General features: G+C 24.3%; 2 protein-coding genes across 3 annotated transcripts; both read right to left on the bottom strand.

The window, feature by feature from the left end:
- Positions 1 to 6,489: 6,489 nt before the first annotated feature.
- Positions 6,490 to 12,445, bottom strand: LOC112596335 (Bardet-Biedl syndrome 7 protein homolog). Of its 2 annotated transcripts, XR_003114763.1 has the most exons (17): positions 12,276 to 12,445; positions 12,091 to 12,214; positions 11,907 to 12,021; positions 11,584 to 11,713; positions 11,315 to 11,511; positions 11,054 to 11,231; positions 10,898 to 10,982; positions 10,724 to 10,832; positions 10,400 to 10,514; positions 10,160 to 10,315; positions 8,665 to 8,861; positions 8,284 to 8,454; positions 8,103 to 8,212; positions 7,810 to 8,040; positions 7,562 to 7,729; positions 7,321 to 7,454; positions 6,490 to 6,509 (listed from the first exon to the last, which is right to left on the bottom strand). XR_003114763.1 is itself a non-coding variant. In XM_025341962.1 (16 exons), exons 1-15 carry the CDS (start codon positions 12,381 to 12,383, stop codon positions 7,593 to 7,595), a joined length of 2,163 nt encoding a protein of 720 aa, XP_025197747.1. In that variant the 5' UTR covers positions 12,384 to 12,445; the 3' UTR covers positions 7,231 to 7,454; positions 7,562 to 7,592. The 2 variants fall into 2 exon arrangements, 1 of the variants encoding a protein (XP_025197747.1); XM_025341962.1 differs by lacking the exon at positions 6,490 to 6,509 and having other exon boundaries at positions 7,231 to 7,454.
- Positions 12,446 to 12,633: 188 nt separating this feature from the next.
- LOC112596380 (GDP-D-glucose phosphorylase 1) lies at positions 12,634 to 16,372 on the bottom strand. Its single transcript, XM_025342035.1, has 8 exons — positions 16,071 to 16,372; positions 15,345 to 15,492; positions 14,272 to 14,419; positions 14,100 to 14,202; positions 13,735 to 13,838; positions 13,501 to 13,652; positions 13,154 to 13,219; positions 12,634 to 12,756 (listed from the first exon to the last, which is right to left on the bottom strand). Exons 1-8 carry the CDS (start codon positions 16,254 to 16,256, stop codon positions 12,635 to 12,637), a joined length of 1,029 nt encoding a protein of 342 aa, XP_025197820.1. The 5' UTR covers positions 16,257 to 16,372; the 3' UTR covers position 12,634.
- Positions 16,373 to 18,025: the final 1,653 nt, after the last annotated feature.

Genomic DNA, 18,025 nt, shown 5'->3' with positions numbered 1-18,025 from the left:
TGATGCATCTATAAATACGTATGCTGCAGTTGCTATAAGTTAATCTTTTGTTTAGAGAACCTATGAAAACCGAATCAAAAATACAACGCACTAAAAATTTAGATTTAAATCCTTAAAAAAATATAAATTATTATTAATATTATTTATTTATAATGTACAAATATAAATTATTAATTACATATATAATATTTTTATTTTTTATTTTTTGAATACGTTTGAATGTATAAAATAAGTAATGAAAAACTCAACGCAAATCATCGGAATGGATCTTTCCCATATAGAACTTTGATATCAGCCAAGCGGTACTTCAACGTGTAAGGTGCTCTCACAGCATTTATGGGTAATTTTACGACAAAATAACTCATCGAATGATCCATAATAGTTGACAACCCATGGTCGAGCCAGCATTTATTTCTGATCTAATCAAATATACCTATAGCACCTACTGGTGCAAGATCCACCAGCTGTATGACATAAGCACCAGTCTAATATTATATACCTGTTATACCCACCCAGTGTATGACGTATGCGCCAAAAGTATCGTTTGATGTTTCGATTTTATAAAAAAATTGTCAATAATATACATACAAATAAATATAATTTTAATTAATTGGTTGATTTTTTAATCCATTTTTTTTTTACATATCCCATACGATTTATTTCACCATCCCGGTATTTCTTCCATTATACAATTATTTCTCTTGGTACACCTCAATGACACATTACCGCTGACCATTTCCTGTAAAAATTTATATTTTTGATCTTTAAATAAAATGCAAGCAACACCTTTATAAGTAATAGTTTTTGTAAAACTCATTTTAACGAATGACGCTTATACGAATGCTTACGAAATAAATAGTAACAGTTACTTTACTGGTATAACACAAAACTACTCACACACTGTCTATGTGACAATTTATCGTAATTAGATAATAAATTTGTCGATTAAGATTAAACGTTTGGAGTTTTTGAACGATATACTTAGTTCTAAATTGAAATAGCCTACCTAAGCTATCTATGATTTTGGCGCATTTGTACGATACGATTTTAGCGCTTTCTTAAGAAACGATTTTTTTGTTCTTATTTAATTTTAGCGTTTATGTCTTCCATTGAATCCACCAACCAGCACCCACCTTCTTCTTTGGCACTAACAGTACCATAATCGTTCAAAGGATGCTTTAATCGTCACCTTCGCTGCCTATAATGATAGCTAATAAGCAATTAAACTCTCCTCTAGCAGGTACTAGACAGAATGCGACAACACCAAAAACATATTAGGTGCCGCAGATTCCAATTACAACTGAACTCCTCAAGTCGGTAGAGCTGAAAAACACGGATAGCTATACACTTGCTATGTATTAAAAAGTCTGAAAAACATATATTGTAATAATTTGTTGTACTTTTGAATTTATGAATAAATCGGTCTCATTCGTTTAAATTTCGAACAATTTCAAAATTCTTTCTTCGTATTATTAATAGTTAGCTTTAACTCATTGTATACATGGTTACGTCTCATATACCTACACAATACGTTTACAAAAAACACCGAAATTATTTTGAAATTTTGAAGATGAAGCTGAAGCTCCTCAGTCCAACATATACTTCACTAGAAGAAATAACTAAGTAATATTTACTATTTTCTTCAATACATACGTATTAATGTTGTTTTTGAAATAATTTTCATGAGCCACCATAAATATAAATAAAGTATAATTTTTATAAATAAAACTATAAAATTAATTATGTAGTGTTAAGTCTTAGTAATATCGTGATATATTTAAAGTCAAAACTTGCAAAATTTACTGATTATTCTTGTACCAAAATATATTTTGACAGGGGTGGAGTGGCCCATCGGGATATTGGGAAAAATTCCGGTGGCCTGAAGTATAGATAGAAAAAAAAAACATGAAAATAGTGTAGAGTAATGTGAGAAATACATTTTATCTATAAACAAAAACGAAATAATATTAACAACTTAATTAATAATCATTTTTATATTATATTTTATATTTTGAATTCTGATAAGCGATGGGCTGTTCGATGTGAATTTGTCGTAGCCCGTACATTATAGTATACTCACGTTGGTATAGTACCTATACACTATCTATTTTTATAACTTTCGCCGAAGTTCTACAACACAATATAATACCTTATAACCTCGCGATTATCGAGTCAAATATGCATTTTTTCATTATTTTGTCATCAGAGTATTAGAATACAGTATATGATGGACTAGTGGAGTACCTTTATACTACATTTATATTTCATATACGTTTTAAAAATTTTTGTTTTTAAATATTATATTCATTCCAATATTCAATATTTTCCAGTTTTCCTTAAAACGAGTGATATTAAGAAAATAAAAGGCGGTGCTAAAAGACACGGAGAAAAAAATAAAAAGTTATAGATGCTAAGTGGAAAACAATGTATGAAATTAGATTCATATTATTGCAAAAGAAATTTACCTTAACTTTTAATGAATAATGAAAATATCTCTAATCATAATGATTTATCATTTAAAACCAGTCATATTATGCAAAAACATTTAAAAAATTATTAAATTTTGGTTACCTATCTTAGATTTAAAGTTTTTTTTTAATAGTTGTATCAATAAAATACATACTTATGCAATAAAATTTAATATTTAATATTTACTTATAAACATTTAAATAAAAAATACATTACATACATAAATAAAATAAAGTTTCTATTCAAGAGATGAAAAAGTTGAATGGCCTGGAGGAAATTTATTTTCCTGGCCTGAATTTTTTTTTCACTTTACTCCTGTATGTAAAAAAACGATCCCAACCCGGCAACATCACATAAAAAAACAGGTAAAAACAATCACAATCTACTTCAGGAAAAGGTACGTTCGAAATTATTGTGTATCTTCCGGATCTAAATAGACCCTTTCGTATTTTTATTCTTTACTAGTGTAAAACTAACGGCAATTGTAAACTGCGCCCAAAATAAAGATAAACCCAAAATCAGACATATAAACTGCGCCCGGGTAAAATTTTAAAAACCAATATCTATATTTTTGCAAAATTCTTTTTAATATATACTTATAATTTATTAAAACCATATAATATGAATAATTAAAATTAAAATTAAATTAAGAATAAAAAAAAATAAATAAATGATTTTAAAAAGTAAAATAACTACAAATATTACAAATAATAACATATTATTGTTGTTACATATTAACATATTCATCAATTGGAGTTTGACCACTAATTATTTATTAATTAAATTTTGTAACTTTTCGCGGTTTTTTTTTTTTTTGTTTTGTTTTAGTTGCAATAGTTACTTGATGACGAGTTAGTATTTTAAACGAAAATAAATTTCTATGATATAATTGAAAAATTGCACAATTATTGAGAGACTTTAGTAAGTCAAAAGTTTTGTACATTTTACAAACGGGGTACAGCTTAAGTTGTAAAGCACAGTTTACATTATCTAATATCTACACCTTTTAATATACATACAATTTCAGGCGCAGTTTACGTAGCTCAAAACTAAGATAAACTAGGGTTGCCAATTAGAGCGTCTTAGTTGTGTTCCATAAAAACGATAAACGCAATTGTATCCCACTTATTGGTCAGATAGTAGATACAATTTTTTTAATTTTTTAAGAGGGTCATCGGCTTTGCTATTATTACGTCGCGGTAATAAAATAATATTATATTTTATATTATTAACGATATTCATGAATGAATTTTATTTCCCGAATAATGTATAACTAACTTAAATTGGAAAACTATACCAAAATTTTCAACGAAATTAGTTTTAAAAAAATTATAGGTAAGCTGGTATCATTCTAGTATATATTAGATGTCTAGTGGGTCACTACTATGTGTGTGTTAAATGTGAATTCAATGATACATCATTGCATACGAAAAACGATTCTGAGCGGAGACTGTCAACATATATCACCATTTACGAAATATATATCACATTATGTATTTTTATATAGCTATAAACGTCATTTATTTTACTTTTAGTACCTATTATTATAGTATAGGTTGATAATTTTTTTTTTTTTTTTGAAAATACCACATTTATTTTATTATAAGTGTTTAATCTTAATAATGCTATATACCTATTTATACCAAATTATTATTATTACCAAGTTATTATATAGGTAACTCAAAATGTTATATAGTAAGAGAATAAAAATAGAGTTAAAATTTATCAAAAACGGTCATTGTACATAGTAAAATGCATAATAATATAATAAACGTAAAAGTTTTAAATCTCCACAAATAATGTTTTTGATTAATAAAAAAATAATTAACTTAATCATTCATCACTAAAATACGAAATATGTATTTTTCATATTTTAACTACTTCAAATGTCTATAAAAATAAGTTTTTTCACATTTTTTAGATTATTTTAGTTCCGATATGAAATACTTTTAAGAAATATTATATTACATTTTCAAACCTTACAGCTATAAAAAATAATTTTTATAAATTTTTTAATACAAAATATTCGTAGTTTTTAAAATTCAGTGACTTGGACTTCAAATGTATATAAAAAAAACTGAACTAATATATTTTTAATATTTATTTAAAAATATAAAAACTTATTATGTCATATGTAGGATTTTATATTAATTGTTCGAGAATTTCGAATATAATAATAATTTTTTATCAACATTTTTAAAATAATAAAAAATTATCATACTTATAATAGCTCAGGGTTAAAAATTTTTGAAATGTTTATATATAATAATAATTATTATAATACAAGAATTAGGAGCAAATTGCAAGTATCTACTGTTATTTTTATTTTGAAATACAACAAGATAATAAAAAATTATTTGAGAAGAAATAATTATTTTACAGATGAATATTTTACGTCGTAAAAATTTGAATTTCAAATGCTCATAAAAAGTAGTGATTTAGCTTTCCGGTAGGATTTTTCTTTTTCTTTTTCTATATAGATTAAAAAACTTATAAAGAGCTTTATAATAAACTTTCAAATCTTAGGTATAAAAATAAAAGTTTAGATGATTTTTTTAGCTACAAAGCGACTCGTACATTTTTGAGATCTTGACGAATTTTATCTAACTCATAACTTTAAACATTTATAAAACAATATTAAGACAAAATATTTTCGATATTTTTAATCAACAAATTAGATAATAACTTATGAGAAGTTTTATATTAAATTGTCAAGTATTTCTTTTGTAATTACATTGTTATGGGCTACGAGATATGCTAATAATATAAGTATATATAATATAATATGTAATATTGCTAGAAGTGTTAGCAATAGTAATATAGATATATATATGTGGCCTAATAATTATAATATATACGAGATAGTAGATTCATATTTCTATGAATCTTGTTTTTAAAAAACATCATAATAAATATATCAAAATAGCAGTCGTGTAACGAGGTCGTTTAAATATATTATTGCATTTCCACGAATTGCCAATTAAGAACAGAAGACATCCTGGAGATTGTTGTTTCAAGTGTGAAAACAATTCCAAGAATTAATATGAATTAGAAGGTTGTCGACTACAACAACAAGAGACTTCTTTGTATATAAGGGATTCCAGAGACCAACAAGGGCAGATGTACCAGAGCCACGAAGACCTAAGCAACTTCACAACTCTCGGCCACTTTTTGTATCAGTTACATGAACTTTATTTATACGTAATAAAACATTATTGTTCTTAAGAGTTGTAAATTTCATTTAAATAACACCCTGGATCTGAATCTGATATTGGCACGCAACAACATGATAGAAAAAACAAAACAAAATTCTCATGCATATAAATAACTCAAAAATATTCAAAATATTTTGAACATTCTGTCGTGAATTTAAAATGATAATATAAACATTTTGGAAAAATTTCAAGTACCTACTTACGGTTATTCGTTTTTGAGTTCACAAAGAAACAAAATCTATTTTGTCAAAAATTGGATTTGCGTATAAATTACCATTTTTCTAAGTTATTATTTTGGTTTTACCCGATTATAAAAAAGTACCGCGAATTTTTTACTTATTGTTCCTCAAAATACCAACTAGATTTAATTAATTTTTAACAAAAACCATCCTCAAATTTTATAATTGAATAATTTTACTGTCCCAAAAAGGCGATGACAGATAAAAACACACATTTAAATAAAATCTATTTATTCATCGCTCCCTCCACTTTGCTATATAGAGAGTAAACACTTAACAGTATACATCGCCATGAAGTAAGTAACTGAAATGTATGTGTTAAGTTTTAAATTTATAATATATTATTACCATTGTAGAGAAAAAAAATTTCCAAGTGTAGATGGTTTATAAACCTACATTACAAACTAATAAATATTATATTATATGATATGTTTTTATTTCTGCTAAGATTATTTGTTTATCTAAAAAAAAAAAAAAAATAAGCATAGATTAAAAAATATTAATTTCCAAATACTTTAATTTTGTTGTATCTGTTTAAAAATTTTTATACTTATAATATACTATCAGCTGACATGGTTCATATTACCTGCAATGAATTAAATATCAATAAATTTCTTCTTTCTTATATTTCATTAAATAAAAATAATTAGTTTTTTTAATTGTTATATACTTATATGGATTATAACCAAATATAAAATACATGGTCTAAAATTATATTCAACTAAAATAATTATTATATTTTTTGTAACCAATAGCAACAAAATAAGTCCAAAAAAATATAATAATTTTCTACCAGTAAGTCAACTATATACAATATTTATAGATTTAAAAGTAAAATATAAGTAATAAAGGAGATCCATCATACTATGGGTCTTGCTGAATCTATTGACACAAATTTTATGAAAATCTGTCAAAAACTAAGAATTTTCATAAGGGATATTTGTTGTAGTAGATATAATTAGTATATAATATATATATACTAATTATAGCAGATCCTACATAGGTAGCGTTATTTGTGACAAATTAAATTATACCAGTAAATTTACCCTGTTAAATATAAATTATGCAATAATATATATATTTAAATTATTGTTTTCTTTAACCAACAATAACAAAATTAATAATCCTATATGCATAAATTAATTTTTGATTCTATTTTAAAAAACAATATCCTTGAACGAACACATCTTCAAAAGCCAAATTTTTAATAATCCCTTCTAATTGCACATATAATACATTAAATAAATCATTATTCAAAATTTAAAATTAATATATTTTTTTCATTTTTGATTTTATAAGATGCAGTGATCAGGGAGGAAGTGATATTTGACTTACGCATTTATATATATATATATATATATATATATATATATGTATGTATATAATTAGTTAAATACCGAATTTCGTCCGGGTGTAGTTTGTGCTTTCTCAAAATTTTCCTTAATTTTATCAAGTGCTAAATAGTAATAGTAGCTGAATTATAAATAAAATAAAATTATAATGATTACTCATAGGAGTATTTGGTACAACTCTGCAAAAAAAAAAAAAATGAAAAAATGTTAAATAGTGTCGTCACAAAATGGGAACATAAAAACAGGCTGTTCTTTTATACATATATATGGATAATTAATTGTGTACCTATTACTTTATTAAATTAATTAGATAACATTTAAAGTTCAAACATGCTAATTAATGAATCCAAAGTATTGCTTGTCTGTAGAGCTTCATATAAATCCTCTCGTGAGTTAGGCTTCACATTTAACCCTTTCAATTTATGCCAATCGTCAAACAATGCCAACATAATAGCTAAATCAGTGAAAATAAAATATTAGTAGACACAAAAATAAAGTAAAAATTGAAAAATGAATTTCATTTAATTATCACACCTTGTAAACGCTGCATGCGTGATGGTTTTTGAGATGCTTCTTGTTTCAATTTGTCTTCATTGGAAATCATCAGTAAATACTCTTTTGTGAGTGATTCTCCATTTGTATTAGGATTGACTGATAGTTGTTTTATAGCATTAATAAGCTTTAATGTTTTGTCATTTTTTATGTCAGTTTTCAATTTAGAAACAATTGCATCAATCATCAATATTAAACTACCTTCCGATATTTCTATATACAATAAACACGTGTCAATGAACTATAAATTATGTCAAGCAATTCAATATACAAACCATAAGTCATGTCCAATTTGATATTTTTTTTTGTAGCATCCCTACTAAAGTTGTCCTTGAGGATTGCAATCGCAGTAATATTATCAGTTTTTATGGTTATTGATCCCCGACTAAAATAATGAAATAAGAGTAATATTATTAAATCAGATAAATGGCTTTTAAGCATAATTAAATAAACTACCTATATGCACACAATAAAACCGTATCTAATATTATTGATTCAAAAGAATATTCTAAGTTTTCTTGAGAAGCTGGTTTTTCAGGGAATCCTGGCAAGCAGTTTGAAATCCATAAATGAGCTTCTGAAAGACTAAACCCACCAGATAGTGTCAAAAAACTCTGGGGCTGATAGCTGAAAATTATTTATTTTTTTTATTAGTATTGTAATGGTTTCACTATTATACCAAATGCCAATAATATTTTATTTATTTTATATATATCAACCTAAACAAAATTAATAATAAAATTATGATCTTAATAACCATATCTTTTTACATAGAAATGTTCAAAATAACAGTTTTTCTAAATAAAAATGTAGATACCTAGTATTTCTACAACTTACACTATATTTTTTTTAGTTCTTTGATGATATAAAAGTGGTTTAATAGGAAATTTACAGACTTGACAACATTTAGGTTGTAATAGAGGTGTAATATATACAGTTAAAGTTCCATGATCACCTTCATGTGACCACATTTTCAATTCTAATTTTGTTGTATTTAATTGACATCTATATGTTACTAATAATTTATTATTATCCTAAAAAAAAAAAAAATAATAATAATACGAATAAAAAATATATTGATAATAATATTTATTTTTAATAGAATAATAAACTGATAAGTCAAGTTTAATCTTTAACAAATTGTGAAGGACACCTCATAGTAACAATTTGGCCCTGATGGATAGAAGGTAATCACTCACTAGGTCTTTATCACATTATTTTTAAATTAGGCTCTTATTTAATTTGTTTAAAATGTATAATTTAAATTTTCAAAATTAAATATTTTTAAAACAAAACTATTTTTAACAATAAAATAAGAAAGTATAGGTATGTTAATGATGGCTATAAATAATGGTATAGAAATTGATAAAGAAAAATTAACTAAAAATATAAGCCAGCTTATTTAATCTTTTAGAATAATTATTAATAAAAATTGTACATTCCAACAATTTAATTCTGGCTATTAAGAATTACACCTATATATTTTTGATGCATATTGAGTAAATAAATATATTTACTTATTATTTACATACAATAACTAGGTATTTTAATTAGCCATTAGGTATAATAAAATCTGACAAAAAAACAAAAATTATTGAAATGATATTTTTGAGAGATAAAGGAAAAGTTTAAAAAAAAATTGTTTATGTATATATATCAATAATAATACTTAATATTTACAACTACTATTACCTACATACATAGGCGAAACTACAGGTCAGGCCAATCAAGCCATGGCCTGACCCAATACTGGCTGAAAATGTTTATAATGTATATTATATATTTTAATAATTATTTGGGCACATATTATTTTATATATATTTTATTTGGCCTGACCTAATAAAAATGTCTAGTTTCGCCTATGTCTACATAAAACAGTTCTATCTATTTTATAAAATACTTATGAATAATTTTAGTTTACTGTGTTTCAAGTTATTTAGTACAGCAGTTTCCAAAGTGTGCGCCACGGCGTCCTGATGCACTGTGGAATCTTTACATCTTTATAAGGGCGCCACATTGTGCAGTGATATATGTACAAGCTCATCCATATCATAATAAATGTATGTATAAATTAAGTATAATTAAATAAATATTTTCATATTACCTATTACAATTTTTGATGGTTTTTATTAATTTTTTTTTCTGGTAATTAGAGAAAGGCATCCTAATTCCTAAGAAAATCTTAATTCAAAAAGGGCACTATTAGTCAAAAAAGTATGGGAACCGCTGATTTAATACATTTAAATTTACTAATATTTATTTAGCAATTATTAATGTTAGCTATTACACTAACATTTATCATTATATAAATAAATTATATAAATTACTATACCTCCTCATTACATTTACTCTTGCTCACAACAGCATTATTATTATTTTCAATATCAATCAAATTAATTAAACAATCGCATTGCAATAAAACATTATCAATAGTGGCTTCTAGTTCAATTATTAAATGATAAATTAAGTTTTCTGAATCTAAAAACATCTGTTGAAAAAATAAACATTTTCTATTTACCCATATACTTAATCAACTTAAAATTAAAAAAAAAAAATTATACATTATTCTTACAGAATTCTTAATAGCTAAATGAGGTAAAACAGAGGGTCTTGAACTTTTTTGGGTAAATTCCAAATATTTGTTTCTTTCTATAGCAACTTGTCTTTCCAAATCACTTACTTCATTCCTATAACATTTAGATTCAAATTACGTACTAACTAAATATTTATTATGGCTTAAATGGTAAAAATATTAAAGGAGGAACAAACTAAAATACAACATTTTAATAAATTAACATAAATTATATAAATAGTACCTAAAAATAAACTACAAATTATGTGTATTTAATAATTATTGTTAATTTAACAATATGTAGTTAAAACATAATATGCTTACCTTATATCTAATATTTTTTGTTTTTCATCATTTAAAATTATGTTTGATGATTCTAATACAATTTCTTTATCAATATGTTGATCAACAAAAGTTAATCCAAAAAGCCAACCTAAAATAAATTATACAATAATCATTATTTAGGTATTATATGTTGAGTAGTTAATTTAATTTAACCTGTAAAAGTTGTAACAATAATTTCTGGAATATCAAAATTTCTTATAACTCCACCTTGAATTGAAGTTATACTTTCTGAACAACTCTAAAATAATATTAACATTTATAATAAATAAATTAACAATAGCCTAAAATTATAAAATTTATAAAAATTACATATTTATATTTTTCAATAGGAACAGAATGTGATTCTAACGAATAAACTTCAACCAAACCACTTTGACGGCCAATTAAAAGATGATCCTCTCCGTTAAATTCATAACAATCAATACATGTTATAGCTCCTTGTTTTGTTTGAGTTATAAGTTCCCAAAGAATACTAGTAGAAGCATTTCTAATAAGTGAATTATAAATTAATTTATATTTTAGTACTAGAATAATAATATAACACTGTGAGCTTTTAAAATTAAAATATACTTTTCTATTTTAAGGAGTACAATGTGACCGTTTTGCAGTCCCACTAATAATTCATTTCCATGCGAACCTCCATTGTTTTTCATTAAATGCAAACAAGTCGGTTCTGATGACAAATAAAATGTTTCTTTTACAGTTGAACCTTCAAGTATTCTAATACATAAATCTGCACATGCTAAAATAGGCATTATACCTTGCATCTACATAAATATTCATACTTAGATAACAAGAAATTTCAAAAAGTCATAATGATAGTTTATAGTTTACTCTACCTTTATTACATCTAATGTTATAATACTATTAATGACTTCTGGACATAAATATGTGCTAATATCTTTGCAATCATTAAAGTGACTAAATATATGTTTTCCTGATACCAAAAGTTCACTTCCAGTAACATACCTTACAAAAAATATTTTTATAAATTTTAAATTCATTAAAATTTGTAATTTGTTTGCAGACAATAATTAATTTGAAATGTCCTAATTAATATATTTTATGAATTAGAACTTATAATACATTTAACATCCAATTATTTAATTGATTTGATCACAATAAACAAATTACATTTCAGTTATTTTCAGAATTCACTCACATGCATTTAATTGATTCCAATAATCCAGTATCAAAACTAAGAAACATTCGACCCTTTTTAGTATAACCACGAACAGATGTACCCATTGACAAAAATATTTTATCTTGAACAGTACCTTTAAAGATATTAATCATCTGAATTAATAAACATAAAATTCAATTGGAATAATAAATTGATTAGATACCAAAAGTTCCTCCTAAACAAACTGCAGTTATTTTTTCTAAAGGTAGTGTTTTGAATAACATATTAATTTTTCCTTTGCGGACTTGAAACATTTGAACAATTCCTTCTTGATCGCCAACAATGATCTACATTTAACATAGAAATGAATAATAAAAATAAATTAAACATATTTTTATAACATATTACTTTTTGAGTCTTCTTTTCAGCTTCATCATTTTGAGAAATTGGCAAAACTTTCATGCAATTAGAAGAAACCATGCCTAATAATGTGTAATCTAGTCTATAAAGCTCCATGTTTAATTTGATATATTATTAAACAAATCAATACATTTTTAAAACACTAGTCGGCTAATAATAAAAATAATGAATACATTAAGTAGGTTACTATGGAAATAAAATTGTAAACATTTATAATAAAGAGTGAAAATGTATCTCTTAATTTTACTGAAAAAATTAAAACCATTGTATAGGTAATATAATAAACTAGATTTTAATAAAAATTTAAAACAATTTGATAATTCAACATCATTTTTATTTACAACTTTTCAACTTATGTTTAAGTACAAATTTTTTATGTCATTTTCAATTAATAAAAATGAAGATTCTGTAATATCTTTAAGAATTTTGGTCACACTATTTTCTGTAACCTCAGAAAACTCAGTTTTATCTGAAACAAAATGTAACTTATATAATGACTGCTGATTGCATAGATAAATAATTTTAAGATTCTTGTAATTTTAATAACAATAGAAAATGTTTTTAGAGTGATGTTTCAGGTAAAACTATCAATGACTAATAGATAATAGATATGGATTAAAACTGTTATTAGTAGTAACTATAGCAACTAGATTCATAACACTATTAGTATTTACTATAACAGTAGTCTCCATACAAAAATTATCAATAAATATTATTCCTTAAAATATCAGTTTTTAGGTCTATAGTTAAGTTATATTAAATTTTATGGTTATACAGTAAGAGTTAAATATTATATTGTAATAATTCATATTACGTCAAATAAGTAACTAAACAAGTACTCAACTAATAAATATTTTTTATATTACCTTTAAATACTAAGTGTCCGAACAATTCACAAGTTGCTGGATTAAATTTATCCATACGTTTATCTCCTAGAAAATATATATTTATTTTTTACAATTTTATATAAATAAAAAATTCAAAAACTTATCATATAAAAACAATATAGGTTTTAAAATCCTAAAATCTTAAATGTATTTCAAATTAATGTTTAATCTTAAACAATTAAATAAGTAAGTGATTTTAATATTAAATATAATATTTTTCTAGTATGCTACATATATATTATTATTATTATTATAAATTTAAAATTTTTAATAAGTAATAAGACGTAATAACATATAAATTATAGGCTTATGTAAATTAAATTTACCTGATGAAATTCTTGCCCAAATAAAAACTCTCACACAGTTTCTTAAGTCATTAAAATCGCCAGTATTTAAATCTTTAGTTAGTGCTCGAGTTAAAAAAATATTATGGGGGATATTTTTTTGCTGGAGATAATTAATCATGATAAAAACTGTTCTAAAAACCATAAATAATATTATTCAATATTTATTACAAATAATAAATTAATGTTATATAAGTGCTACAATATTAAATTTACTTGACAAAACTAGACAGCGAGTCACCACTTTTTAGTACAAATACAAATCCTTTGGAAGGATAATCTATTATTTTGTAACAAGGACCACTAAAATATTCTATGTCCTGTAAAATATTAAATTACATGTATTTAGTGGCTAAAATTATTCAATAAATTATAAATAGCTTAAATTTTTTTAAACTAAATTTTAGTTTGAAAAGTGCTATAGTAAAAATATTTAAATTAATTTAATGATATACATTTTAAAAGAAATAATCAATTGCTTAAAATAAGATTTATTTTAATAAAATAATGAATTTTGTTTTATAAACATTATAATGAATGTTCATTTAATATTTATAAAATATTTATTTTTTTACACTTACACAATACTCAAGGTACATTTTATATTGTAAATAATACAAGTGTAAATGAAGATGGTTTACTGAAGCAAAAGCGCATAAACTATTAAATCCAACACGTATTGCCCTGTAAATGTTTAGTGTAATGAACAAAGTTTAATACAATTGTTATACAATTATAAAAATGGTAACTTACGGAGATGCACTAAGAAGTAACAATTGAATTGCAATATTTAAACTATATTCATCAATAATTTGTGGTAGTTTACTATTAATTTTTGGTAAAATTAACGAATGAAAGTATCCCAAAGGACTTGTATTTATTGCCAAGATATCATCTGTATCTAAATAAATAACATAATAATTAAAATGAATCATTTTGATGGTACTCTTACAGCAATAGTATTAATTTTATTATTTATTCAGTAAAAAACAAAATGACCCATCATATAAAATATAATGGTTCGCAACCTTTTTAGTTGTGCGGACCACCAATTTTGTAAAAAGATATTGAAGGCCGACTAGTTATACCTATATATGTAAATATATAATAATTATATATATAAATATAAAAATGACAAGTAACAGATATTATTATTAATAATAAACGTGTATGAACTACATCAGATAAAATTGGTGATAGTGTTAACTGTTTAGTTATTTTTGATTAAATATTATTATAACCAGAAATATAAATGTTACTTGTTAGCAATGTTTTGATGTTTTAAGACCTATAGGTTACGACCCGATTCTACAATCCACAAGTGGACCGCAATCATTAGGTTAGGAACCAGTGGTTCTATATGAAATGTATATAAGTAGGTAATAACAACTATAATAGTATCAAATTTTTAAATTTCATAAAAATTATAACTTTTAATTTAATCATTTAATCAAGAACATTTAATTAAAATTAATTAAATGTTCTTTACAGCTAGTCTTTCATTAATCTAGATATATATTTTTTTAATTAATTATCTATTGTCTATTTTAATTATTCTTTAAGCCAATAGCTAATAACAAATATTCAAGCTCTTATAAAATGTTTGTATAGCTTAAGAAAATAAAGTCACAACTATCTACTTAAACTTTATGGATAAAATACGTTACATAGATAAATGCATAATATTCATATATCAGAAAATGTCATAATGATGATTCAATAATTATATCAAGCCTAACAAACAGAAAAATGGAAAATTTTAGTTTAGTAAGTAAAGTATAAGTATATTTAATAATGGCATATATAAAATAAGCAGCTAAACTTACTAGAAGAATTACTTGATGTATTATTAAATTTGAATAAATATTCTCCTTCATTAACTTTGGTAAAATTGAACAAATTGTCATTAAAAGGTTCTAATACACTAGTAAATATGTTTGGTTTACGGCGTTTGGTACCTCTATCAATATTCAGCTAAAATAACAAAATATAATGAGATAATAATTTATTAGAAATTAATAAAAATATACAATAAGAATTTATTTATGTGGTATAGAGCAGCGTTCCCCAAATTATTTTCCTGCCAGACCACTTAAAGATAGTAAAAATGATTGCAGACCCCCTTAATAAAAATAAACAACAATAATAATTAATGTAATAAAGTATTTTCAATTTACGTTAACAAACCACAGTTTGGGAAATGCTGGTATAGAATAAGGGCTGGCAAATGGCAGACTATAGTCTCATATTATATTTGAGAATATTCTTTAGTTAAATTTTCTTATACACTCAGAATTCTTTTATTTGTAAAAGAAATTATAATTTATTGAGTTGTATTAAATTAAGTTTAGAATTCAAGATTTAGCACATTTATACAAGCTTTTTTTTTTAACTTGTTTTTAGAAAATTTTGGAATTAAAAATAAATCATTGCAATGTACAATGATAATATTTTTATTTCTAGACCTCATTTATTCATTATTTTAATTATCCAGATTTAAAAAAAAATACTTGCCGATCCTTAGTAGGTACAAAGAATTTTAATTAACTTACAACTGCAAGAAATCCATACTTTCCAGGCAACACAATTACATTTTCTTCTTTATATTTATACCTAAATAGCCCTTCATCTTCCTTTTCATTCCACAGTTTTTTCAACGATTCATCAAATTTCGAATTAACTGACAATGATTGCCATGATGTTGTAAACACTAAATCTTTGTCATCGTAATAAAACATTTCTTGGCTAATAGATTTTTACTAGATGTTCAGATAGATTTGAGTTCATGAAATTTTAAATTTGACGTCAGTATTTTAAATTCTAATTAATATTTTATACTTCATAATTTATTATATTTTTTTAATTTTATACTTATATTAAGATTATTATACAGAAATAAACAAATAATTTAATGAACAGTTGGTTATGATATATGAAATAATTGAAAAATTAACTCCGGTCAGCATGCATTCAACGGTTGTTATCATTAAACAGAGTAAGTGATATGAAAAAAACAGCTGTTCCTGTGTATTTATTTACTTACTGTTGTCTATTTCTGAACACAGAACAATAAACAAATTAATTAATTATAGAATTTATAGTTACTTTTTACTCCTACTTTACTTCCTGCTTGCCCATTTTTAGCAATTAAATCAAATAAAGAACAAAATTTGTACGATTTACCTACTGTTAAATCGTAATTATAACTCCTATTCAACTATTCCTTTGTACAATTACTACAATTAAACAACATAAGATTCGGTGAAAAAATTTAAAGGATTTACGACAACTCTTGTGTTTACGTCTTACCTACCCCCTTATACAATACTAATAATATTATATAATTTAAAAATCTGATAAGACAAGAAGGTAATCGCTCTATTGTATAGTAGATGTATGAGCACCTCTTCATGAGTTATTCACATTTCATAGAACGGAACTTTCGGTTCCTTGAAGGTGAAGGCCTAAAGTACAGACTAGATACCAACAATTTTTCACCTAAAAACCTCTCTCGTAGTCTATGAACGTAAAAAAAGAATCAACAAAAAAAGTTACAAAAAATGTTTATATACCTATCTTTTTAAGGCCAATTCATTCATCGCTCAATTAATTGTCAACTTGAAGCGTCTAAAATACAAAAATTAGATATGGATGCCTACTTTTTGCTTACTGTAGATTGGTAGTCTCCAGAATACAGATACAGTTCTTCTGCATGTAGTATAGAGTTGTGGCCCTGTTTGATTATATTCATAAATACTGATTAGCAGTCAATAGGTACTTATTTAACTTGTTCTAATTGTTGTTATCTACACATATATTAACCATGGACCATGTATTGTAACTACTAACTACAAATTCAAGTTATTTGGAAACGATGAAAACACTCACTATTATAGTATATTGCTCTATATATCTATTAAAGTATAATATTTTATATTTATTAGGTACTACTATTTATGTCTGAATTTACTGTTAAAATTAAGAAGTAAAAGCCACGATAAAATAATATTATTAAACGTAGGTAACATTCAAAGTAGGTATTGAATATTGTGTTTGTCGTCTGATCTATCTAATCTCTGATCAAAATAAACGACCTTCGTGAAGTTTATTTTTTTCTAATTTCCTATTAACTATTGGATGAGAGATGCTTTGATAAGTAGCTTACCGTGTATATTTATACAATATAATACCTATACCAAATAATTTGAAAAATACATTTACATTTTACATAAAACTTTGTCAAAATTTTAACGGTTTCAAGTAATAAAGTTTGAAAAAGAGTGAATAGACACTGTTTTATAATAAAAAATGTTTAAAAGGACACAAATTAATAAATAATTTTTTTTTTTAATAAAATATATAAAAAAAAAATAGTATTATCTTATTTCTGGACCTAGTGGCTTCCAACAATTAGGGCCAATGGGGAACATATCTATGTCCGTAAGGCACATTCACCTCAATAGTTTGAAGACAATTATTCATTTTTAAAATTAATCTTAAATTAAAA

The sequence above is a fragment of the Melanaphis sacchari genome, unplaced genomic scaffold (assembly GCF_002803265.2).
Source record: "Melanaphis sacchari strain LSU unplaced genomic scaffold, SCAv2.0 Contig31_pilon_pilon, whole genome shotgun sequence".
Taxonomy (NCBI): Eukaryota; Metazoa; Arthropoda; class Insecta; order Hemiptera; family Aphididae; genus Melanaphis; species Melanaphis sacchari.
This window is presented reverse-complemented; position numbering and strand designations above follow the sequence as displayed.